The sequence below is a fragment of the Pseudophryne corroboree genome, chromosome 4 (genome assembly GCF_028390025.1).
Source record: "Pseudophryne corroboree isolate aPseCor3 chromosome 4, aPseCor3.hap2, whole genome shotgun sequence".
In the NCBI taxonomy this organism is placed as follows: domain Eukaryota; kingdom Metazoa; phylum Chordata; class Amphibia; order Anura; family Myobatrachidae; genus Pseudophryne; species Pseudophryne corroboree.
This window is the reverse complement of record NC_086447.1, coordinates 94,145,479-94,171,494: the sequence shown is the minus strand read 5'-3', so window position 1 is coordinate 94,171,494 and position 26,016 is coordinate 94,145,479. Positions and strand designations below refer to the sequence as shown.

The 26,016-nt window shown below is 45.2% G+C and overlaps 1 protein-coding gene across 1 annotated transcript; it reads right to left on the bottom strand.

The window, feature by feature from the left end:
• Positions 1-939: 939 nt before the first annotated feature.
• Positions 940-20,437, bottom strand: TP53I3 (tumor protein p53 inducible protein 3). The gene is made up of 6 exons (XM_063915284.1): positions 20,331-20,437; positions 10,632-10,774; positions 8,323-8,590; positions 6,905-7,117; positions 3,857-4,053; positions 940-3,276 (listed from the first exon to the last, which is right to left on the bottom strand). Exons 1-6 carry the CDS (start codon positions 20,335-20,337, stop codon positions 3,094-3,096), a joined length of 1,011 nt encoding a protein of 336 aa, XP_063771354.1. The 5' UTR covers positions 20,338-20,437; the 3' UTR covers positions 940-3,093.
• Between the last annotated feature and the right edge of the window lie 5,579 nt (positions 20,438-26,016).

Here is a 26,016-nt window from a genome sequence, read left to right as displayed (position 1 = left end):
TAGGGGTCCACGGGTCTAACCCTATGCACCCAGCTGGGGGGCGCTATCTGTACATTTAGGAGGGGGTGAAGGGGTTATGGCCCCATTCCTTTTTCAACATTTCCAGTTAACTGGGCTTGGAGTATGCCTCATGCAATCGTATCAGACTGGAGAGGGGCCTGATGCCGATTTCATGTCCTGTTAATGGCAGTGGGGGATCAGGCCGCTGACCCACCTGGTCCACTACATCCTCTCTCTTCTGCTCCTCACCACCCCCTCCCCTGTAGCCCGCTTAGGCCAGGGAAGGGGAACCTTCGGCCTCCAGCTGTTGTTGAACTACACATCCCAGCATGCCCTGCAACAGTTTTAGCATGGCCAACTAGCAAAACTGTAGCAAGGCATACTGGTATATGTAGGTCAACAACAGTTGGAGGCCCGAAGGTTCCCCATCCCTGGCTTAGGCAGATCAACATGCAGGTGTTATTTAGAAGAGAATCCATCATCCACACTATAAAAACAAGTAGGGAAAGCGTATGATGATGTGATATACAAATGTGTATGAGGTAATTACATGATATATCTAATAAACAAACACTGGGGGTAATTCCACGTTGATCGCAGCAGGATTTTTGATAGCAATTGGACAAAACCATGTGCACTGCAGGTGGGGCAGATATAACATGTGCAGAGAGAGTTAGATTTGGGTGGGTTATTTTATTTCTGTGCAGGGTAAATACTAGCTGCTTTATTTTTACACTGCAAATTAGATTGCAGATTGAACACACCACACCCAAGTCTAACTCTCTCTGCACATGTTATATCTGCCTCCCCTGCAGTGCACATGATTTTGCCCAATTGCTATCAAAAATCCTGCTGCGATCAACTTGGAATTACCCCCAATATGTAATGGCATCCGCAGAGTTCACAGAACAAAGGAATAGTTCAAGCAAAACATTTGAATAACTATAAAGTAGGAATGTTTAATTCATAGAACATCACAAATATTTATAGATGAATAACGAGTTGGCATAAAAATCATGAACATAAATCTGTATAATATCGGCATAGAGGGAGGACGGGGGCGGAAAGCGTTCCCACAAATAGTAACCAATCACTAGCAACAATGCTGCATCGGCCCCATAATGTCTGTATGCAAAAAAAAGTCTTGGGAAAATCTGGTGATACATTTTCTTCATTAACATAAGTGTCCCTTAGCGGTGGGTCTGTACGCCTACATGCATTTCGATATTAACATAAGTGTCCCTTAGCGGTGTGGGTCTGTACGCCTACATGCATTTCGTTATTAACATAAGTGTCCCTTAGCGGTGTGGGTCTGTACGCCTACATGCATCAGGAGTGAGCAGCCATGGGTAATAGCTAAATGATGTCACATACAGCTTTTGATTTACCATCCACATGGACTACGATTAGGAATAGTAACCCAAAGCATGGCAAGCAAAGAGAGCCCGTGGGTTAAGAATAGTAACCCAAAGCATGGCGAGCAAAGAGAGCCCGTGGGTCTACGTTTGCTATAATTGGGGTCACATATCATGAAACATAGAAAATTACACACAAAAAACCCTGTGTCGACTATTTCCATGTTGACCTTTTGACCCTGTGGACCTAATGCATGTCGACCAAATGACCGTCTATCTAATTCCTGTAGATCGTCTATACCAAAATCCGTCTGCAAATGGATCAAGTAGCAAAGTGACACAGGGCCACTCTTTATAAAAACACACCGGACTTGTACAATAACACAGAAAGAAAAATATTAGTGTGTGATACGTAATCTTGACATTCAGAATACTGATGTGCACCTTATGGCAACACATGCCATGTTGACACACACAATGTTGAACATGGACAGTCGGCACGTCGATACCGCATTTTTACAGTGTGGGAGCCCTTAGAGAATCCTTACCCTAACCGTGATATGTACTGCCGGCATTGTGACTGTGGACGTAATGAACAGGATGACATTAAGTTCATGTCGGCACTGTCTACGTCGACATTGTTACTGTTAGCATTTCAAACGTGTCAACAGAATCACTACTTAAATATTAAACTGGAAATGTTATTGTAAGAATAATTATCCCCCGTCTCCTCTATTTAAATGAATTAAGTAGGACAGATTACATTCATAGAAGTGATATTCTCGTCTACAATAAACTTGTGTCAGAAACATCATCAAAGGTAGAATAGAATCAACATTATAGTAGAAATTACATTTATGGCAGTATCTTCGTCACATGTCCTATCAATACCCAAACAGCGCAATGTTTGTGTAAGACATAGAAGCCTGTAATGCCCGTTTGGCTGTGGGTCCACCATCAGGTCGCTCCTGAGCGACTGCAGTATGAGAACACTTAACCGTTTGTTTCTTGGCTGTGTTGTGATTGACAGCCCATGTGGGTGCTCTACCCGTTATCACACTACGGCGGTGATTTATCAAAACTTCTAGAGGAAAAGTGAGGTGTTGCCTATAGCAACCAGTCAGATTTTAGCAGACATTTCTCTTGTACATTTAATAAAGTGATAGCTAGAATCTGATTGGTCGACATGGTCAACACCTCTGCGGTTTCTCTTTGGAAGGAGTGATACATCTCCCCATATCAGGTATCAGGTATTGCAGATCTTTGGTTGGATGTGTATGGTAATTAATATAAACAGATTGTATATTAGCCAATTATTCGTTGCATGGAAGAATGAAATAGTAATGTGTGAATGAACTGGCAAGGACAGTGATCTATGGTAAATGGGTAATGGCAAACGTTCCAAGGCACAGTCATCCTTTGTTAGTGTCCTATTATCTGGAGTCTGGTGTCATGAATCCAGTATAGAGCATACGCAGGGAGTTTGGCTCTAGACCAGGGATGGGGAACCTTCGGCCCTCAAGCTGTTGCTGAACTACACATACCAGCATGCCTTGCTACAGTTTTGCTATTTGGCCATGCTAAAACTGTTGCAGGGCATGCTGGGATGTGTAGTTCAACAACAGCTGGAGGGCCAAAGGTTCCCCATCCCTGCTCTAGATCCACACACTGGTGTCAGTGACATTTCTCCATTTAGTAATTATTCCATTATAATAATGTCCGTCTCCATCTTCCATTATCACTGCGGGATTTGAAGGACGATTTTTCCCGTGTTCTTATTGTCCTCCATGCGCTGGTGCGCTTCAGCGATCTGGTTCAGAGGGTACTCGCTGTCCACTATCGGCTGCAGATGGGTGGGACCCCCGGGGGCAAAGTAAGGCAGAGCCTGCTCCGTGAAAGCCTTCACCAGCTCCGCCTTGTACTGCAACACACAAACAAGTTACATTAATAGCGGAAGATACACTTTAAGCCTATCAACCACTAGTGGTGTATCACTTCTACGTATTACAGTGGGGATCCCCAAATGGTCTGACCTATCACTGTGGGAAAATCCTGCTGCATTATTAATAAAGGCGATATACAGTTAGGAACTCGATTGCGTCGCGGCATGCTGGGATTTGTAGTGTAACATGTAAAAATGCTAGGCGTGGGAATAGCACTAGCATTTTTCTAAGGCACACACATTTTTGCTGACTGGCACAGGTATGACTGGTACAGGTTTACCCTGCTGTAGTGACACCAGCCCTGGCTGGCAAAGCCCAGTGCTGGTATTGCCACTTTTCAAATGAGGTCAGAGGTCATGCAAGATGGATGCCTCTTGTAACCTTATATCAAACTAAATAGACAGTTTATGTCCCGTCGCCCACTACTGGTCGCAGCTCTACTGCTATGTGGGCCTACACTATTACAATAATGCCAATAAAAAAAAAAAACTAGGAGGTCCTGGTGATGGGTCTTTAAGGGCCTACTTCCCACTTTGTACAGTCTAAGTGACCACTCACCTTACTTGGACGTGATCTTAAGAGACTGCCCAGGATGCTCCCTCTTTTCCACAGTAACTTCGACAGCAGGTCCCCGTTAATCTGACCAGAACCCATGAGCCCATAGACCACCCAGCGGCCATCAGTATTAAGGCACTCTAGATTCTTCTGCCAGTGCGTGGCCCCCACACAGTCTAATATAATATCCGCTCCTACATCTGAAATAAAAGACAAGGAATATATATACGGTAACCAGTTTAAACCACAGAGAATAAACTGCCCGTTCCAAAAAAAAAACCAAAAAAAACACAAAACAGTACAATGGTAAAATCAAATAGTGGAATCTGGATGTTTACCATGGTAACACGTTGTCATTTTTGTAAGAATTACTGTTCTTTAAGTACAAGGAACATAGAGCCTCATTCTGATGCGGCCAATGTACGCAAATCAGACATTGGGGCAGATGTATTAACCTGGAGAAGGCATAAGGAAGTGATAGACCAGTGATATGTGCAAGGTGATAAAGGCACCAGCCAATCAGCTCCTAACTGTTAATTTACATATTGGAGCTGATTGGCTGGTGCCTTTATCACCTTGCACATATCACTGGTTTATCACTTCCTTATGCCTTCTCCAGGTTAATACAACTGCCCCATTGTTTTCTTACTGCACATCTGAGCCACAGTGCATGTGCGCAGCGATTAAATTGCGATGACGGTTGCAAGGAGGGAGTAGTCACAATGTGAGTGACAGAAAGACAGCGTTTGGGGGGTGGTAACGGGGAGTGGTCCAGTAAACGCAGGAGTGTCATGGCTGTTCAAACTGCGTTTTCTGGGCGTGCATAAATTACCAGATCTTGTTTGCTACTGGTCAGCCCTTAGAATCCCGGGAGAGCAGCTCAGCCTGAGGCACGCAGGCTCTGCATGATGACCCAATATGCGATGATGGCACCGATGTTTCAGCAGCCAGCAGTGGGCGTCCCTATGCTCAGGTTAGCTTCTGCCCATATTAGTGTATACTCGCAATTCCGAACGGCAAAAGATAGCAACAGCAATTGACAACAACCGCATCTGAATCACGCCCGCAGTTTATGGGTCAGTGTGACTTTGACCAAAAGTGAAGTTTTCCTTTAAAAATAAACCATAATATAAGTTATTTACTTGACCATGGTGACACAAGGACAGCACAATCTGTCCCAAAGAAATAATAGAAAAATTGCCCACGTTGAGTAAAATTTAAGACATTTAAGATATTTTTAAAATAAATGGTATCGAAACACCCAAAAAATGAAAATAAATGGTGACATCTCCTGACGGGCAGTATTGACAGAGTGACGTTTGCCCATGAAGGTATGTGCCCTGGCTTTCAGAGTTCACTCTTGGCTGCAAAAGGCTGATAATCACATTAGCGATCTTGATATGCGGCCAGTTCCTCTCCGCTCCATGTTCCCTCCCGTAGTTGGATCACAAACACATGCTCAAACAAAGCCTGCTAAGATACCCACACAATGTATTTCCATAGGTGTGAAAGACCTGGCACTCCCCGGGCACATACAAATACAAATATGGCAAATACCTGACTCACAAGGTTTGCTCAATTGTTCCGGCAGCCAAAACAAACAGTGGGGGAGAATTGATAGTACGGCTTGGAAGACACACGGTGGAAATTCTGAGAAGGGACGGTAACCTGTGCCCTCTAATTACCAGAAAGGGAAGGAATGGACTCAGCCTATGCACGTAGTGTGAAGATGGAGCATGCGCTGTATGGTATGGAGTTGCGGCACTGTAAGCTGCTATGGCAGCAGTGTCCTACCTGCCGGAACTGTTACACGCACAAGGACAATACAGCATCAATATTATTACCCAAATGCAGGAACCATTCACTTCCATGTACACAGAGTGGGATATAAAGCAGGCTGTGGCCTAGAAGCCCTGTCAGATTTTGCCCTGATCACTGTGGTGCAAGTTTGACTAATGAAACGTAAGTGTCATTGGTGAAAAAATAGAACACCGCAGGCGTCACTGATTCCATAGGTGGGACAATGGTGGTCATTCCGAGTTGTTCGCTCGCTAGCAGTTTTTAGCAGCCGTGCAAACGCTATGCCGCCTCCCACTGGGAGTGTATTTTAGTTTAGCAGAAGTGCGAAAGAAAAGATCGCAGAGCGGCGGCCAAGTATTTTTGTGCAGTTTTAGAGTATCTCAAAACCTTCTCAGCGCTTGCAATCACTGCAGACTGTTCAGTTCCTGTTTTGACGTCACAAGCACGCCCTGCGTTCGCCCAGCCACGCCTGCGTTTTTCCTGGCACGCCTGCGTTTTTTCGAACACTCCCTGAAAACGGTCAGTTGACACCCAGAAACGCCCACTTCCTGTCAATCACTCTGCGGCCAGCAGTGCGACTGAAAAGCTTCGCTAGACCTTGTGTTAAAGTACATTGTTCGTTGTAATAGTACGTTGCGTGTGCGCATAGCGCCGCATACGCATGCGCAGAAGTGCCTTTCTTTGCCTCATTGCTGCACAGCGAACAAATGCAGCTAGTGATCAACTCGGAATGACCACCAACAGCTTTCAGTTACAAAACATCTTTCTTTGGTGGAATACTTCCGTTTCTCGCCCGCCATGTCTAACTTATGTTCAGAGGAGCACTTACAAGATAGAAGCTGGTATAGAACACATCAGTAAATGCAAGGGGGATAGATGCATCAAACCTTGAAGAAAGCAAAAGTGGAGAGAGATAAAGTACCAGCCAATCAGCTCCTAACTTCTATGTTACAGGCTGCGTTTGAAAAATGACAGAAGCTGATTGGTTACACCCCTGCTCCCCCCTCAGAAATAAGCTTTCACATGATGAGCACCCCATGAAATAGTGATGGCGCAACCTGGCAGCGGGCCTGAAAGGTCCTGATGGTCACTGACGCTGTTTACACTAGGTTGTTTTGTTTTTTCTTTATTTCTATGTAAAATCCATTGTATTATGAGGAAAAATGTCTACAGGAACAGCTCCACTGTGGATACAAATCATCTGTAATTAGATTTTACCACAAAAAATAAAAGTGCGATAGTGAATCTTACTGTTGGAGGCCTCCAAGCACCTCTTGCCGAAATCTTCCTCTTTGTAATTGAAGCCAGCCGCAGCTCCAAGCTTCTTGGCGAGCTGTAGTTTGTCTGCAGAACCGGCTGTTACCATAGGAATGGCTCCTGCCAAGCGGCACAGCTGGATGGCGGCAGTGCCCACTCCGCTTGCTCCAGCGTGTATCAGTACTGTTTCTCCCTTTTGTACTTTTCCTTTTAGCAAAAAACAACATAGCAGGTTACGTGCTGTCCAGTTGCCTCCTCCAGCAGGTTTACTAAGTTTTCATTTACACAATAAAGATAGTAATATTTAACATAAAGGCAGGGATGTACTGAAATTCCAGTTTGATGGCCGTGTGGGATGCCGATCCAACTCAACGTTTTTTTTAAAGGGGCAATCATGCACAAGGCATGCCTCGTACATGTTTGCCCCTTTAAAAAAAGTCAGAGTTCAGCCAGCATCCCACACAGCCTCCGTACTCGGACTTCATTATATCCTAATATCTTCTCATTAAATGTTGGTATCTATGATGCGAGTCAGCGACATTTTTTGGGACTGAACAAACCTATCAATTCACTAAGAAGCGCTGCCATAATTGTGGCATGGGGTTTGTGCGCCAGTGTTTGTGCCTTAGTAACATCGCACAACTTCCTAGTGAATATTGGTTTGGCAATCAAAATGGCTGCCTGCATTTCAGAAGCTGAGGCACTTTCAGTAGAATGAAAGTGTTATTGTAAAAGTTATTCTAGTAATACCAATATAATATTTCATAACCCCTTCTTACTTACAGCAGGTTGTAGCTTTTGTGTAGCAGCTAAACAGAAAAATAACTAAAAACTATGTAATGTGCTAAATCTCCAGTAGCAACCAATCATCAGATTAAGGGGGTAATTCAGACCTAAATGCTCCTTTATGAATTTGCAGAGGTCTGCGATCAGATAGTCGCCGCCCAGACAGAGTGAAAACCCGCCCCGTGCAAGTCTGCGTACACCTTGCAAAAATCTCTGCGAACGCCGGTCACCTGCAAATACGTTTGCAACTCACTCACCAGCTAATGATTTTTCCAGTCTCTGCGTAGCCCAGGACGTACTCTTACAGTGCGATACAAACAGGCAGATCGGGGGCCGGAGCTGACGTCACCCACCCTCCCTGAAAACGTTTTTCCTGACACTCCCAGAAAATGGGCAGTTACCAACTCCAAACGCCGGCTTCCTGACAATCAGCTGCACATTACGATCCGTACGCATGCGCAGTCAATCGATAATCAGCAGCCTTTGCGATTTTGCACAACAGAGATCAGGTCTGAATGGGGCCCTACATTCATCAAGTAAAAGTCAAATAATGAAAGCAAATTTCTGATTAGTTACTATGGGCTATAGTGTAAGTGCATATGGCCGTTGTGTGGCATTAAACTCACCTACAAAGTGCAACAGCTGGAAGGCGGTGAGCCAAGCCTCAGGGATGGCAGCAGCGTCAGTGTCACTCATGCCAGAGGGAATTGGCATGAGCTGGTAAGATGGCACTGCCACATATTGTGCGTTGCCCCCTCCAGAGAGGAGAGCCATCACTCGATCTCCAATCTTCCAGCGTTCATCAGTGCCAGGGCCAAGTGCCACCACTTTGCCGGCTGCTTCCAGGCCTAAAATCTGACAGGCGCCAGGAGGTAGGGCATACATACCCCTTCTCTGCAAGATCAATGCAGTGTGAAAAGTCAGGACTGTATTCATTCAGGCCTCATACATTACTGACAAAAGCAGGGATTGCTAAGCAATGGGGGATACTTGATCAGATACAGTTGACTGGAAACAGTCCCACCTTATGTCATCCCTCTATGAGGGAACTCAGGGAATGTATCTGCCAGCTCTCCGCATGCTTCTGGGCCTATCATCAGACCTCTCACATATAATGTCACTCTTTGACACAATGAGTCATGCATAGCCCTTGTCACTAGGCCCAAATTATTGTAGTGTGATTAGATTATCACACATGGGGCCGGATGTAAGGAAGTCCAAGTTGGCTGGAGGTGCGGGTTCCCGGCCGAACTTGGACTATTTTTTAAAGTGGCAATCATGTACAAGGCAAAACCACGCCTTGTAAACGATTGCCGCTTTAAAAAAAAACACGTGCAAGTTCAGCCGGGAACCCGCACCTCCAGCCAACTCGGACTTCATTACATCTGGCGCCTCGAGTGCACAGAGTTTGGGGAGAAGGGACTATGGGAAAGAGAAGGCAGTTAATGGCACCTCTCATGAATGCTTATCTCTGCGAGCATCTAACAAATGTCACCATGGAGCACCTGGTAATCATGGAACCCTAACAGTACAGGTTTCCAGATCATCTAGTCAGAGTACAGGTGTGTTAATGAACACAACAGATATACAGGTGTCAATGTTATTCCTGAGGATACCTTGAAAACATGGACTGTTAGGTTTCCAAGAGGACGGAGTTTGAGAAACACCGCCATAGAGATTAGATAAAGTTCCATAAAAAAAAAAAAAGTTATGCACTCATCCCGTGGTACAAAATGGAGACAGTCAGAATGTAGACACCAGAATGCTGACATGGTATCAGTGTCGACATAAGAGGGAAAACAGGCATGGTCTGAATGTCAACGTGGACGTTATATCAACATAAACAATGTTAAAATAGTTGCCATGTTCATAATGTTGACATAATCTTTTTCTACTGTTAGCGCCCTAACCCTACCCTAATTGTAGACTATCCCTAGCCCTGTGATGTCAACATTCTGAATGTCAACATAATGACTACATACCATCCCATAATGCTTAGAGAAATACACAGTTACACATAAACAAATGTATAGGGTTAGTGTACCTTGTACCTGACAGAAACCCAAAGTGGGCACAATAGATTTCTGGATGTAACCTTTTCAGGTAATACAGTTTATACATTCACAAGGATCCAAGGACAATACAGAGGGGGAAGGGTTTGAGTATGTACCAGACCATCTCCCACTCAGAAGAGGATTCCACACCGGGCCCTTGGAGGGTGGGTACTAGATTCAGGGTCTATTTACTAAGCCCTGGATGGAGATATAGTGCACAGTGATAAAGGGGTCTATTAAATAGGCTTAATAAATAGACCCCAAAGCATACTTACCTACATTGTAAGTCTCCTCTCCGGGAGAAGCCCGGAGAGGAGACGCTGCAGGTGTCTTCAGGGGGCGGGGGCGGACTGTGACATCACTAAGCCCCGCCCCCTGCATCGGGAAATGCCGCGATTCGCGGGTCCGCGGGAAGGGGGCGGGGCTAAAACGACGCGATTTGCGTCATTTTAACCCCTTCTCCACCTGACGGACCCGCGAATGCGGGAGGTAATCTCTCCATCCTGCTCGCATCACTAGGGTGCGAGCAGGATGCGGGAGACCTGCCCACTCTTCCGGGGGTGCGGGGGGCTACCCCAAAAAACGGGAGCCTCCCGCAGCTTCCGGGAGAGTAGGTAAGTATACCCCAAAGTAAAAGACAATCAGCTCCTAACTGCTATGTCACAGGCTGTGTTTGAAAAGTGACAGTTAGGAGCTGATTGGCTGCTACTTTATCTCCGTCCACTTTATCTCCATCCAAGGCTTAATACATAGACCCCTCAGTTCACAAAATGGCTCCGCCACCGTGTGTGTCACAGATGCACTCAAAAGTCATGTTGTAAAAATGCACTAAAATTCTACTGCCAAGGTTTGTATGGGGAAATCCTCAAACTGTGACATACCTGTAGTAAATCCGCCCGGTTCAGGGCGCTGGCGTGGACCTGTACAAGAACCTCTCCTTCCTTTGGGATCGGTCTGGTAACGTCTTTAATGTACAGATTTTCTGGCCCTCCTGGAGCATCAAAATACGCAGCCAACATTTTCCCTGTAACACAAAGCACCCTTCTGTAATGAACTACAACTCACATGATCCTCTGCCACACCCTACTCGGCACTGACTGAATGGTAGATGCTAGAATCAAGTGAGCTAAAGGACCTTTGACGTCAGGGGGATGAGCCACAACACGAGGGGGAGGAGCTAGGCCAGCGGGATAGTTCTTCTGCTTTCCACGCCACCAACAACTCCCTTTAGTAACCTGGTGGCGAGCGAAGCGAGCCACTGTGCCCGAAGCGTGGCGAGCGTACATTTTGGGTACCCTGTTCAGCCATGGCTCCTCCCCCTGGTGATGTCAGAGGTCCCTTCTCCAACTTGGTTTTAGAACTAACATTGACTGAACGGCTTACCACTGGCACCAGTATGGTCCTGTAACCCTTGTGCCTGGCACATATGTGCCGCTATAACTGATGAATGAATGTCATCCTATAGAGCAGTGATTTTAAACCTTTTTTTATTCGCGGCTCACCGAACAATATTTTAAAATTGCCAAGGCACACCATCAGTTCCCCACAGAAAAAAAACAAAACACACACATTGGCCCTCACAGTAAAACAAAAGTCCACACATACATTGGCCTACACAGAAAAAAACAATCACATTGCTCCCCACATAAATCCTATTGCTCCACACATAAATCAATCACATTTCTCCCCACATAAATCCTATTGCTCCACACATGAATTATTCACATTGTTCCCCCAATACATCCATAAATCCTTATTCTCCCCACATAAATCCTATTGAAATCCTATTGTTCCCCACAGGAGAAATAAAATAACAAATATTATTATCAGCTGTGCTCCTCCCTGTCCCTCAGTGGCGGGGGTTGTTCATAGTGGAGTTCTGCGAATACTGAGCAGCGGGCGGTCGGGCAGGTGTGGATGTGGGTTGGCAAGGAAAGCTGTGTATGCAGGCGGGAACTGGAAGATGTGTATGCAGGCAGGTGGGCTGGCTGGTGAGACGCGGCGGCCGTGACCTATGATATCACACCGTTGTCAAGGCCAGAGCACGATTGATCCTCTAAGAAGAGCCCGGGCCAACAGTTCACTCTGAAGATGCAGGAAGCTGCTCTGGCTCCGCGGCACACCTTGCAATTGGTCGCACACTAGTGTGCCACGGCACACTGGTTGAAAAAGCCTGCTATAGAGTGTAAGCTTGCGAGCAGGGCCTTCCTACCTCTATGACTGTCTGTTATTACCCAGTTTTGTTGTATCACTGTTGTTTCCCATTGTACCTAAGAAACATATTACTGTATGCCAAAATCAACCACTGTTTAGCCAACACATTCATCATCGTTTTGCCTATGTGTAAGCGACCCCTTAACAATAGAGCCAACACGCTAAACACCTTGCTTGTATGTTGTGGCGGCACTTCGGAAGTTAGAAAATATTATATATATATATATATATATATATATATATATATATATATATATATACACACAGAGGTGGTGGTCCGGCACAGCCACATAGTTAGATAATGTCCTGGGTGCCCTCACAGAGAAGGAATAGATAGCATACAGATGGTGCGGCACTCCAAGGATTTTCACACCGACAGCAATTAAATAACGTTTCTTAGAGATGAGCGGGTTCGGTTCCTCGGAATCCGAACCCGCCCGAACTTCATGTTTTTTTTCACGGGTCCGAGCGACTCGGATCTTCCCGCCTTGCTCGGTTAACCCGAGCGCGCCCGAACGTCATCATGACGCTGTCGGATTCTCGCGAGACTCGGATTCTATATAAGGAGCCGCGCGTCGCCGCCATTTTCACACGTGCATTGAGATTGATAGGGAGAGGACGTGGCTGGCGTCCTCTCCATTTAGATTAGAAGAGAGAGAGTGAGATTGATTTGAGACAGAGACACTTGATTTACTGGAGCTTAGGAGTACTGTAGAGAGTGCAGAGTTTAGTAGTGACTGACCACAGTGACCACCAGACAGTGCAGTTTTATTTAATATAATCCGTTCTCTGCCTGAAAAAAACGATACACAGTGACTCAGTCACATACCATATCTGTGTGCACTGCTCAGCCCAGTGTGCTGCATCATCTATGTATATATCTGACTGTGCTCACACAGCTTATAATTGTGGGGGAGACTGGGGAGCAGTGCCAGTTATAGGTTATAGCAGGAGCCAGGAGTACATATTATTAAAATTAAACAGTGCACACTTTTGCTGCAGGAGTGCCACTGCCAGTGTGACTGACCAGTGACCTGACCACACTGACCACCAGTATAGTATACTATATTGTGATTGCCTGAAAAAGTTAAACACTCGTCGTGTGACTTGTGTGGTGTTTTTTTTTTTTATTCTATAAAAAACTCATTCTGCTGACAGACAGTGTCCAGCAGGTCCGTCATTATATAATATATACCTGTCCGGCTGCAGTAGTGATATATATATATTTTTTATATCATTATTTATCATCCAGTCGCAGCAGACACAGTACGGTAGTTCACGGCTGTAGCTACCTCTGTGTCGGCACTCGGCAGTCCATCCATAATTGTATACCACCTACCCGTGGTTTTTTTTTCATTCTTCTTTATACATACATACTACATCTCTTTATCAACCAGTCTATATTAGCAGCAGACACAGTACAGTACGGTAGTCCACGGCTGTAGCTACCTCTGTGTCGGCACTCGGCAGTCCGTCCATAATTGTATACCACCTACCCGTGGTTTTTTTTTCTTTCTTCTTTATACATACATACTACATCTCTTTATCAACCAGTCTATATTAGCAGCAGACACAGTACAGTAGTCCACGGCTGTAGCTACCTCTGTGTCGGCACTCGGCAGTCCATCCATAATTGTATACCACCTACCCGTGGTTTTTTTTTCTTTCTTCTTTATACATACATACTACATCTCTTTATCAACCAGTCTATATTAGCAGCAGACACAGTACAGTACGGTAGTCCACGGCTGTAGCTACCTCTGTGTCGGCACTCGGCAGTCCGTCCATAATTGTATACCACCTACCCGTGGTTTTTTTTTCTTTCTTCTTTATACATACATACTACATCTCTTTATCAACCAGTCTATATTAGCAGCAGACACAGTACAGTAGTCCACGGCTGTAGCTACCTCTGTGTCGGCACTCGGCAGTCCATCCATAATTGTATACCACCTACCCGTGGTTTTTTTTTCTTTCTTCTTTATACATACATACTACATCTCTTTATCAACCAGTCTATTTTAGCAGCAGACACAGTACAGTACGGTAGTCCACGGCTGTAGCTACCTCTGTGTCGGCACTCGGCAGTCCGTCCATAATTGTATACCACCTACCCGTGGTTTTTTTTTCTTTCTTCTTTATACATACATACTACATCTCTTTATCAACCAGTCTATATTAGCAGCAGACACAGTACAGTACGGTAGTCCACGGCTGTAGCTACCTCTGTGTCGGCACTCGGCAGTCCGTCCATAATTGTATACCACCTACCCGTGGTTTTTTTTTCTTTCTTCTTTATACATACATACTACATCTCTTTATCAACCAGTCTATATTAGCAGCAGACACAGTACAGTAGTCCACGGCTGTAGCTACCTCTGTGTCGGCACTCGGCAGTCCATCCATAATTGTATACCACCTACCCGTGGTTTTTTTTTTCTTTCTTCTTTATACATACTACATCTCATTATCAACCAGTCTATATTAGCAGCAGACACAGTACGGTAGTCCACGGCTGTAGCTACCTCTGTGTCGGCACTCGGCAGTCCGTCCATAATTGTATACCACCTACCCGTGGTTTTTTTTCTTTCTTCTTTATACATACTACATCTCATTATCAACCAGTCTATATTAGCAGCAGACACAGTACGGTAGTCCACGGCTGTAGCTACCTCTGTGTCGGCACTCGGCAGTCCATCCATAATTGTATACCACCTACCCGTGGTTTTTTTTTCTTTCTTCTTTATACATACTACATCTCATTATCATCCAGTCTATATTAGCAGCAGAAACAGTACAGTACGGTAGTCCACGGCTGTAGCTACCTCTGTGTCGGCACTCGGCAGTCCGTCCATAATTGTATACCACCTACCCGTGGTTTTTTTTTTCTTTCTTCTTTATACATACTACATCTCATTATCAACCAGTCTATATTAGCAGCAGACACAGTACGGTAGTCCACGGCTGTAGCTACCTCTGTGTCGGCACTCGGCAGTCCATCCATAATTGTATACCACCTACCCGTGGTTTTTTTTTCTTTCTTCTTTATACATACATACTACATCTCATTATCATCCAGTCTATATTAGCAGCAGACACAGTACAGTACAATAGTCCACGGCTGTAGCTACCTCTGTGTCGGCACTCGGCAGTCCATCCATAATTGTATACTAGTATCCATCCATCTCCATTGTTTACCTGAGGTGCCTTTTAGTTGTGCCTATTAAAATATGGAGAACAAAAATGTTGAGGTTCCAAAATTAGGGAAAGATCAAGATCCACTTCCACCTCGTGCTGAAGCTGCTGCCACTAGTCATGGCCGAGACGATGAAATGCCAGCAACGTCGTCTGCCAAGGCCGATGCCCAATGTCATAGTACAGAGCATGTCAAATCCAAAACACCAAATATCAGTAAAAAAAGGACTCCAAAACCTAAAATAAAATTGTCGTCGGAGAAGCGTAAACTTGCCAATATGCCATTTACCACACGGAGTGGTAAGGAACGGCTGAGGCCCTGGCCTATGTTCATGGCTAGTGGTTCAGCTTCACATGAGGATGGAAGCACCCAGCCTCTCGCTAGAAAACTGAAAAGACTCAAGCTGGCAAAAGCACCGCAAAGAACTGTGCGTTCTTCGAAATCCCAAATCCACAAGGAGAGTCCAATTGTGTCGGTTGCGATGCCTGACCTTCCCAACACTGGACGTGAAGAGCATGCGCCTTCCACCATTTGCACGCCCCCTGCAAGTGCTGGAAGGAGCACCCGCAGTCCAGTTCCTGATAGTCAGATTGAAGATGTCAGTGTTGAAGTACACCAGGATGAGGAGGATATGGGTGTTGCTGGCGCTGGGGAGGAAATTGACCAGGAGGATTCTGATGGTGAGGTGGTTTGTTTAAGTCAGGCACCCGGGGAGACACCTGTTGTCCGTGGGAGGAATATGGCCGTTGACATGCCTGGTGAAAATACCAAAAAAATCAGCTCTTCGGTGTGGAAGTATTTCACCAGAAATGCGGACAACATTTGTCAAGCCGTGTGTTCCCTTTGTCAAGCTGTAATAAGTAGGGGTAAGGACGTTAACCACCTCGGAACATCCTCCCTTATACGTCACCTGCAGCGCATTCATAATAAGTCAGTGACAAGTTCAAAAACTTTGGGCGACAGCGGAAGCAGTCCACTGACCAGTAAATCCCTTCCTCTTGTAACCAAGCTCACGCAAACCACCCCACCAACTCCCTCAGTGTCAATTTCCTCCTTCCCCAGGAATGCCAATAGTCCTGCAGGCCATGTCACTGGCAATTCTGACGAGTCCTCTCCTGCCTGGGATTCCTCCGATGCATCCTTGCGTGTAACGCCTACTGCTGCTGGCGCTGCTGTTGTTGCTGCTGGGAGTCGATGGTCATCCCAGAGGGGAAGTCGTAAGCCCACTTGTACTACTTCCAGTAAGCAATTGACTGTCCAACAGTCCTTTGCGAGGAAGATGAAATATCACAGCAGTCATCCTGCTGCAAAGCGGATAACTGAGGCCTTGACAACTATGTTGGTGTTAGACGTGCGTCCGGTATCCGCCGTTAGTTCACAGGGAACTAGACAATTTATTGAGGCAGTGTGCCCCCGTTACCAAATACCATCTAGGTTCCACTTCTGTAGGCAGGCGATACCGAGAATGTACACGGACGTCAGAAAAAGACTCACCAGTGTCCTAAAAAATGCAGTTGTACCCAATGTCCACTTAACCACGGACATGTGGACAAGTGGAGCAGGGCAGGGTCAGGACTATATGACTGTGACAGCCCACTGGGTAGATGTATGGACTCCCGCCGCAAGAACAGCAGCGGCGGCACCAGTAGCAGCATCTCGCAAACGCCAACTCTTTCCTAGGCAGGCTACGCTTTGTATCACCGCTTTCCAGAATACGCACACAGCTAAAAACCTCTTACGGCAACTGAGGAAGATCATCGCAGAATGGCTTACCCCAATTGGACTCTCCTGTGGATTTGTGGCATCGGACAACGCCAGCAATATTGTGTGTGCATTAAATATGGGCAAATTCCAGCACGTCCCATGTTTTGCACATACCTTGAATTTGGTGGTGCAGAATTTTTTAAAAAACGACAGGGGCGTGCAAGAGATGCTGTCGGTGGCCAGAAGAATTGCGGGACACTTTCGGCGTACAGGCACCACGTACAGAAGACTGGAGCACCACCAAAAACTACTGAACCTGCCCTGCCATCATCTGAAGCAAGAAGTGGTAACGAGGTGGAATTCAACCCTCTATATGCTTCAGAGGTTGGAGGAGCAGCAAAAGGCCATTCAAGCCTATACAATTGAGCACGATATAGGAGGTGGAATGCACCTGTCTCAAGTGCAGTGGAGAATGATTTCAACGTTGTGCAAGGTTCTGATGCCCTTTGAACTTGCCACACGTGAAGTCAGTTCAGACACTGCCAGCCTGAGTCAGGTCATTCCCCTCATCAGGCTTTTGCAGAAGAAGCTGGAGACATTGAAGGAGGAGCTAACACGGAGCGATTCCGCTAGGCATGTGGGACTTGTGGATGGAGCCCTTAATTCGCTTAACAAGGATTCACGGGTGGTCAATCTGTTGAAATCAGAGCACTACATTTTGGCCACCGTGCTCGATCCTAGATTTAAAACCTACCTTGGATCTCTCTTTCCGGCAGACACAAGTCTGCTGGGGTTGAAAGACCTGCTGGTGAGAAAATTGTCAAGTCAAGCGGAACGCGACCTGTCAACATCTCCTCCTTCACATTCTCCCGCAACTGGGGGTGCGAGGAAAAGGCTCAGAATTCCGAGCCCACCCGCTGGCGGTGATGCAGGGCAGTCTGGAGCGACTGCTGATGCTGACATCTGGTCCGGACTGAAGGACCTGACAACGATTACGGACATGTCGTCTACTGTCACTGCATATGATTCTCTCAACATTGAAAGAATGGTGGAGGATTATATGAGTGACCGCATCCAAGTAGGCACGTCACACAGTCCGTACTTATACTGGCAGGAAAAAGAGGCAATTTGGAGGCCCTTGCACAAACTGGCTTTATTTACACCTAAGTTGCCCTCCCACAAGTGTGTACTCCGAAAGAGTGTTTAGTGCCGCCGCTCACCTTGTCAGCAATCGGCGTACGAGGTTACATCCAGAAAATGTGGAGAAGATGATGTTCATTAAAATGAATTATAATCAATTCCTCCGCGGAGACATTGACCAGCAGCAATTGCCTCCACAAAGTACACAGGGAGCTGAGATGGTGGATTCCAGTGGGGACGAATTGATAATCTGTGAGGAGGGGGATGTACACGGTGATATATCGGAGGATGATGATGAGGTGGACATCTTGCCTCTGTAGAGCCAGTTTGTGCAAGGAGAGATTAATTGCTTCTTTTTTGGGGGGGGTCCAAACCAACCCGTCATATCAGTCACAGTCGTGTGGCAGACCCTGTCACTGAAATGATGGGTTGGTTAAAGTGTGCATGTCCTGTTTATACAACATAAGGGTGGGTGGGAGGGCCCAAGGACAATTCCATCTTGCACCTCTTTTTTCTTTTATTTTTCTTTGCGTCATGTGCTGTTTGGGGAGGGTTTTTTGGAAGGGCCATCCTGCGTGACACTGCAGTGCCACTCCTAGATGGGCCCGGTGTTTGTGTCGGCCACTAGGGTCGCTTATCTTACTCACACAGTCAGCTACCTCATTGCGCCTCTTTTTTTCTTTGCGTCATGTGCTGTTTGGGGAGGGTTTTTTGGAAGGGCCATCCTGCGTGACACTGCAGTGCCACTCCTAGATGGGCCCGGTGTTTGTGTCGGCCACTAGGGTCGCTTATCTTACTCACACAGTCAGCTACCTCATTGCGCCTCTTTTTTTCTTTGCGTCATGTGCTGTTTGGGGAGGGTTTTTTGGAAGGGCCATCCTGCGTGACACTGCAGTGCCACTCCTAGATGGGCCCGGTGTTTGTGTCGGCCACTAGGGTCGCTTATCTTACTCACACAGTCAGCTACCTCATTGCGCCTCTTTTTTTCTTTGCGTCATGTGCTGTTTGGGGAGGGTTTTTTGGAAGGGACATCCTGCGTGACACTGCAGTGCCACTCCTAGATGGGCCCGGTGTTTGTGTCGGCCACTAGGGTCGCTTATCTTACTCACACAGCTACCTCATTGCGCCTCTTTTTTTCTTTGCGTCATGTGCTGTTTGGGGAGGGTTTTTTGGAAGGGACATCCTGCGTGACACTGCAGTGCCACTCCTAGATGGGCCCGGTGTTTGTGTCGGCCACTAGGGTCGCTTATCTTACTCACACAGCGACCTCGGTGCAAATTTTAGGACTAAAAATAATATTGTGAGGTGTGAGGTATTCAGAATAGACTGAAAATGAGTGTAAATTATGGTTTTTGAGGTTAATAATACTTTGGGATCAAAATGACCCCCAAATTCTATGATTTAAGCTGTTTTTTAGGGTTTTTTGAAAAAAACACCCGAATCCAAAACACACCCGAATCCGACAAAAAAAATTCGGTGAGGTTTTGCCAAAACGCGGTCGAACCCAAAACACGGCCGCGGAACCGAACCCAAAACCAAAACACAAAACCCGAAAAATTTCCGGCGCTCATCTCTAGTTTCAATGCCCTTTATTAAGATGGCATTTTCATCAGGTAGTCACTACCTGATGAAAATGCCATCTTAATAAAGGGCATTGAAACGTTGTTATTTAATTGCTGTCGGTGTGAAAATCCTTGGAGTGCCGCACCATCTGTATAATATTATATATATATATATATATATATATATATATATATATATATATATATATAGTTTTGTAATGGCCGGCACTCCGTTCTGAGATAGGTAATTGCCTGGGTGCCCTCCTTACCACTAAAAGCGGAATATAGAGCTGGAGAAATACGGCGCCACTCTCAGGGCTTTGAGTGGAAGTAATAATGCAGAGGCAACTAGTGCCAATAATTCATCAACGATTCAGTTTTATTTTGAAAAACTGACGAAAGTTTTTCAAACTAAAACTGAAACGTTGATGAATTATTGGCACTAGTTGCCTCTGCATTACTTCCACTCAAAGCCCAGACAGACGTAGTGGGATATGCTGTAGTATACATTTGTAGTCTATAATATAGATTGTTTTGCTGCTGCAATAGTGCAATATAATAGTCTCCCACTACCTTATATCACCAATGAAGTGTCAGCACATTGCATTACACATAAACAACATGCAATAATAACTTGCTCACATGCATTTACACAGCAATCCACCCCAATGCAAGCACCAGTCATTCCCATTCATTTTTCTATTGCTTTTACCAAAAAGCACCAGACATGTCACAGTCAGCAGTTACAGCACATGTAATCTTACCCTCCATACTGTCCTATGTATTCTCCCCAGCCAGCCAGCTGCAGCCTGTTTTGTTACTGCACAGGGGCAAGTAAGTGTAGTAACTTGCAGAATGTTCTATTCCACAGCATAGGGAACGATGCATGTCATGTCATATAATTATAATACAATCTAGACAGTAAAATACATACAAAATTAAATAATCAAAGAAATAGTTACATTTATTCTAACTTAAGTTGATGGATAGCAAGTTTAACATGCAGGAAGCTAATTTCCTCCCCTGCAGATTGAAATGGTTTGTCCTAGAACTGGAGCTGTCTCATGCTTAGTTGCTTATTCATGGATCCTCCGCCGCGCCCCCTGGTGGAGAATTAGGAGAATTTACTTTTTGTTTAACACAATATGTTCTGTGCACATGTGGGCAAAGCCACCTACAGATGTTTACATTGACATGATAGTTTCTGTAGCAAAGGCTGCAATTATCTTATTATTATTATTATTATTATTATTATTATTATTATTATTACTACGTGTATTTCCTTTTTAATTAAAATATTACAATTTATTTATTTTTAAATAGCTTTGCACCACATTGCTACTTAGCAAATTTGTTTAGGAAAATCTCTTTATGGGGGTCATTCCGACCCGATCGCTCGCTGCAGTTTCTCGCAGTGCAGCGATCGGGTCAGAACTGCGCATGCCATCCGTTGTTGCCTAGCGATCGCCTCTGAGGCAGAGGCGGTCGCTGGGCGGGAGGGGGCTAAACGGCGGCTGCGTTAAGCCATCGTTTAGGGGGCGTGGTCCAGCCAACGCAGGCGTGGCCGGACCGTTGAGGGGGGCGGACTGCAGCGGCTGCGTGACGTTACACGCAGCCGCTGCGGGCCGGGAAGCGATGAGCAGCTCCTGGCCAGCACGCTAAAGCTGCGCTGGTCGGGAGCTACTCTTGAAGTGCAAAGGCATCGCTGCTGTGCGATGCCTTTGCACTTCTGCGGGGGGGCAGGGGCGGCACTGACATGCGGGGCGGACTAGCCCTGTGCTGGGCGTCCCCCCGCATGTCAGTATGAATGCTCGTAGCTCTGCTAAATTTAGCACAGCTACGATCAACTCGTAATGACCCCCTATGTCCTTTGCAGAGTCCGGCACATACTGAAGGAGTGCCATGGTGGCTCTCCGTGCCACCCATTATAAGTGTGTCATTTAGTGCCATTTGTCGCATATATGTTGATACCAGCATTATATATGAAGAAGGAAAAATTGCATACCCTCCAACTGTACCTTTTTGGCAGGTACAGTACCTTTTTTTTATGGCCTGTACCGATTTTTGGCTCTCCAGACTTCCATTGAAAGTATAGGAAAAGGGGCGTGGTAAAATGTTGGAGGGTATGCAAAATTGTAGCTACACATTTAGGAGCCAAAACACAGGATCAGGGGGATTTTTGGTCCGCTGAATGGACATTTGAGCGGTATATATGCGTTGCATGTGATATCTACGGTTTTAAATGCGTTTTGTTTATATAAAAATCTCAGACACCTTATATACTGTAGATCAGTTGGCACTGGTGTATTTGCTCTCTGGCTTCTTCTGTAGAGATGGGGGTCCTGATTCAGTGTATGTTCTGGGAATGGGTCTTGCAGTTTGTAGCAACAGCGCCGGAGCCAAGCGCCAACACCTATGGGAGGGTCAGCGCCGTACGCATCTCAGTGACATCTTACTGATGGCTAAATATATGTAACTGGGTGGCAAGGAGGCGTTCCCACATAGGGTTCACTTTGGGTGGTCATGTAGAAGGAATTGATTGTCTTAAAAAACTGAACCCATGTATCTTCTATGGCAGTGATTTTCAACCTTTTTTTTACTCACGGCACACCGAACAATATTTTAAAATTGCCAAGGCACACCATCAGTTCCCTACAGAAAAAAACAAAACACACACATAGGCCCTCACAGTAAAACAAAAATCCACACATCCATTGGCGTACACAGAAAAAAACAATCACATTGCTCCCACAAAAATCATGTTGCTCCCCACATAAATCCTATTGCTCCCCACATTAATTATTCATATTGTACCCCCAATGCATCCATAAATTCTTATTCTCCCCACATAAATCCTATTGAAATCCTATTGTTCCCCACAGGAGAAATAAAATAACAAATAATATTATCAGCTGTCCTCCTCCCTGTCCCTCAGTGGCGGGGGTTGTTCATAGTGGAGTGCAGCGAATACTGAGCAGCGGGTGGTCGGGCAGGTGTGGATGTGGGTGGGCAAGGAAAGCTGTGTATGCAGGCGGGTGGGCTGGCTGTGTGGTCAGACGCGGCGGCTGTGACCTATGATATCACACCGTTTTCAAGGCACAGGTCACGGCCGGAGCATGACTGATCCTCTAAGAGCCTGGGCCAACAGTTCACTCTGAAGGTGCAGGAAGCTGCTCTGGCTCCGCGGCACACCTTGCAACTGGTCGCGGCACACTAGTGTGCCACGGCACACTGGTTGAAAAAGCCTGTTCTATGGATAGACTGGCTTCTGAATTAAAAGTCCATTTCTCTAACGTCCTAGAGGATGCTGGGGACTCCGTAAAGACCATAGGGATAGACGGGCTCCGCAGGAGACATGGGCACTTTTAGAAAGACTTTAGATCTGGGTGTGCACTGGCTCCTCCCTCTATGCCCCTCATCCAGACCTCAGTTTACTACTGTGCCCAGAGGAGACTGGGTGCATTACAGGGAGCTCTCCTGAGTTTCCTGATAAGCAAGTATATTTGTTATGTTTTTTATTTTCAGGGAGCTCTGCTGACAACAGACTCCCTGCATCGAGGGACTGAGGGGAGAGAAGCAGACCTACTTCTTAAGAGTTCAAGGGCTCTGCTTCTTAGTCTACTGGACACCATTAGCTCCAGAGGGATTGGTACGCAGGTCTCACCCTTGCCGTCCGTCCCAGAGCCGCGCCGCCGTCCTCCTCGTAGAGCCGGAAGATAGAAGCCGGGTGAGTATGAGAAGAAAGTAGACTTCAAAGGCGGCAGAAGACTTCAGATCTTCACTGAGGTAATGCAGTAAAGCTGTGCGCCATTGCTCCCACACACCTCACACACGGCAGTCACTGTAAGGGTGCAGGGCACAGGGGGGGGGGGGGGGCACCCTGGGCAGCAATATATCCTCATTTCTGGCAAAAAAGACATATATACAGCTAGGCACTGTATATATAAAGAGCCCCCGCCAGTTTTTTCTATATTTGAGCGGGACTGGATGATCAGGATAGAACTAGCCTTAATATGTTGGAATCTCTTCTTCTCGAAAATGATTCATCCATCTCTCCTGTGCAGATTTATAATCAAGAACGCACCAACAATCGTACCCATATATTTAGGAATAAATCTCAATTTTTTCCCCTTCATCATAGGAGTCCTCCTATTGACATATTTTATAGAAAGACAATTGATGACTTTAATAATCTATGCCAAAGGGAGATGAGGAAATTCAAGTATAGACATAACTTGTCTGTCCAGGAGAGATTGGCTTTGCAGAAACTTGCCAATGACCCCTCCCTTGTCATTAAGCCGGCAGACAAGGGGGGGGGGGGGGCATTGTTATTCAGAATACTGAGGATTATCTATCTGAGGCCTATAGGCAGCTTGATGATGGTATTACCTATGTTAAGTTGCCCACCAACCCTACGCAGGATTTTCATAGAATTTTAACAACGTTAGTTAAGGGGGCCCTAGATGGGGATATTATCACTAAGGAAGAATTTAGATATTTAGTCCCTACCCACCCGATCACTCCCACATATTATCACTTACCAAAGATTCATAAATCACTCACTGCACCTCCTGGTCCTCCCATAATTTCTGGTGTTGGGTCCCTCACGTCCAATTTATCCCACTTTGTTGATTATTTTTTGCAGCCACTAGCCACATCTTTACGCTCACATATTAAAGACACCACTTTCTTTTTGAATGCGATAGCAAATATTGAATGGAAGAGTTCATTTTTCTTTATGACCTGTGATGTACAGGCACTTTATTCCAATATTCCACATCATAAAGGTATTTCTACTATAGCTGAATTTTTTTTGAAAACAGATTCCATTGATCCAGAATTACAGAAATTTTTACTGGACTCGATTGCATTCATACTTCCGCATAATTATTTTGTTTTTAACAAATCATATTATTTACAGACCCTTGGAACGGCCATGGGGACGAGGTTCGCGCCGAGCTTCGCAAACCTCTACATGGGCGCCTTTGAGGACCGCCATGTTTGGGGGCGGAGCTTCGGCGCGGACCTCGTCTACTATGGCCGTTACATAGATGACTTGTTTTTCATTTTTGATGGCGATATCTCTAAATCCTCTCATATTATCAATGCATTTAATGATAACAATTTTAATTTGCGGTTCACTGGCACTGCGCACCAATTTTCTATTTCCTTTCTTGATATCTCCTTGAATATAGTTGAGGGCAGAATCTCCACTAAAACGTTTCGTAAGGAGGTGGACACTCTAAACTTTATTCACTATCAGAGTTCACACCATAAACCTTGGCTTAATAATATTCCCTTCGGACAGCTGAGACGCATTAAGCGGAATTGTAGTGATAAATTAGACTACCAGTTACAAGCAGATGAACTTTCACTATCTTTTCAGAGCAGGGGCTACCCAGTAGAACTAATTAAAAATGCACGGGAGAAGGTAGATGCTCTGGATAGAAAGGATCTTTTAGTATCTAAAAATCACCTCTCGAAATTTGAATCAGATCAACCGCATTTCATGTCTCAATACAATTGTTCTTTGTCTAAGATTAGGAACATCATTCGGAATAATTATCCTATCCTTCTTACAGATCAGGTTCTCAGATCTCAATTAAAAGACACTCCATCAGTTATCTTTAAGAAATCCAATAGTTTGCAACGACATCTTGCCCCTAGTCTTTTTATAGACAAGAGAAATACTGATACCCCTGTAGCTCCGGCCAAAAGTGACCAATGGTTACCTAAAATAGTAGGATGCTACAAATGTGGTGCTAATCAATGTATAACTTGTTCTTACATTCAGAACAACATTAAATGTTTTTCTTCCACTGATTCTCTACAATTTGAGATACGTTCACACATCAATTGTAATAGTACTTTTGTTATTTACATACTGGTTTGTAAATGTAACTTAATATATGTCGGTAGAACGACACGGAAATTAAAGATCAGATTTCTTGAACATAGACGTAACATCCAGAAAGGCTTTTTGTTCCACAGTGTCTCGAGACACTTTCTTGATAAACACCAAACAAATCCAGAAGATGTTCGACTAATAGGTATTGAAACCATCAAACCCACAGTACGGGGAGGGGATAGATATAGGAAATTATGTCTTAGAGAGAACTACTGGATTCATAAGTTAAGAACCCTTACTCCTGAAGGATTGAATGAATGTATTGAATTCGATCTATCCTGATTCAATCATGTTGCTACTCTTTTATTCATTCATATTTTAGTTACTGGCTTTTGCTAGTCATTATTGTCTAATTTTGCAATTATCTGGCTGTTGTTTGTGTTTGTCTTAATCACAACTAATGGTTAGTAAACTATTATCTGGCAATAAAAGATCAGTCTGGATATATTTATATATATATGGGTGGAGCTTGTATATAGACACATTGTTGTTATCTAGTCATATATTAGTCATCGGGTTCCCCTAGTTTTCTATTTTCTTTG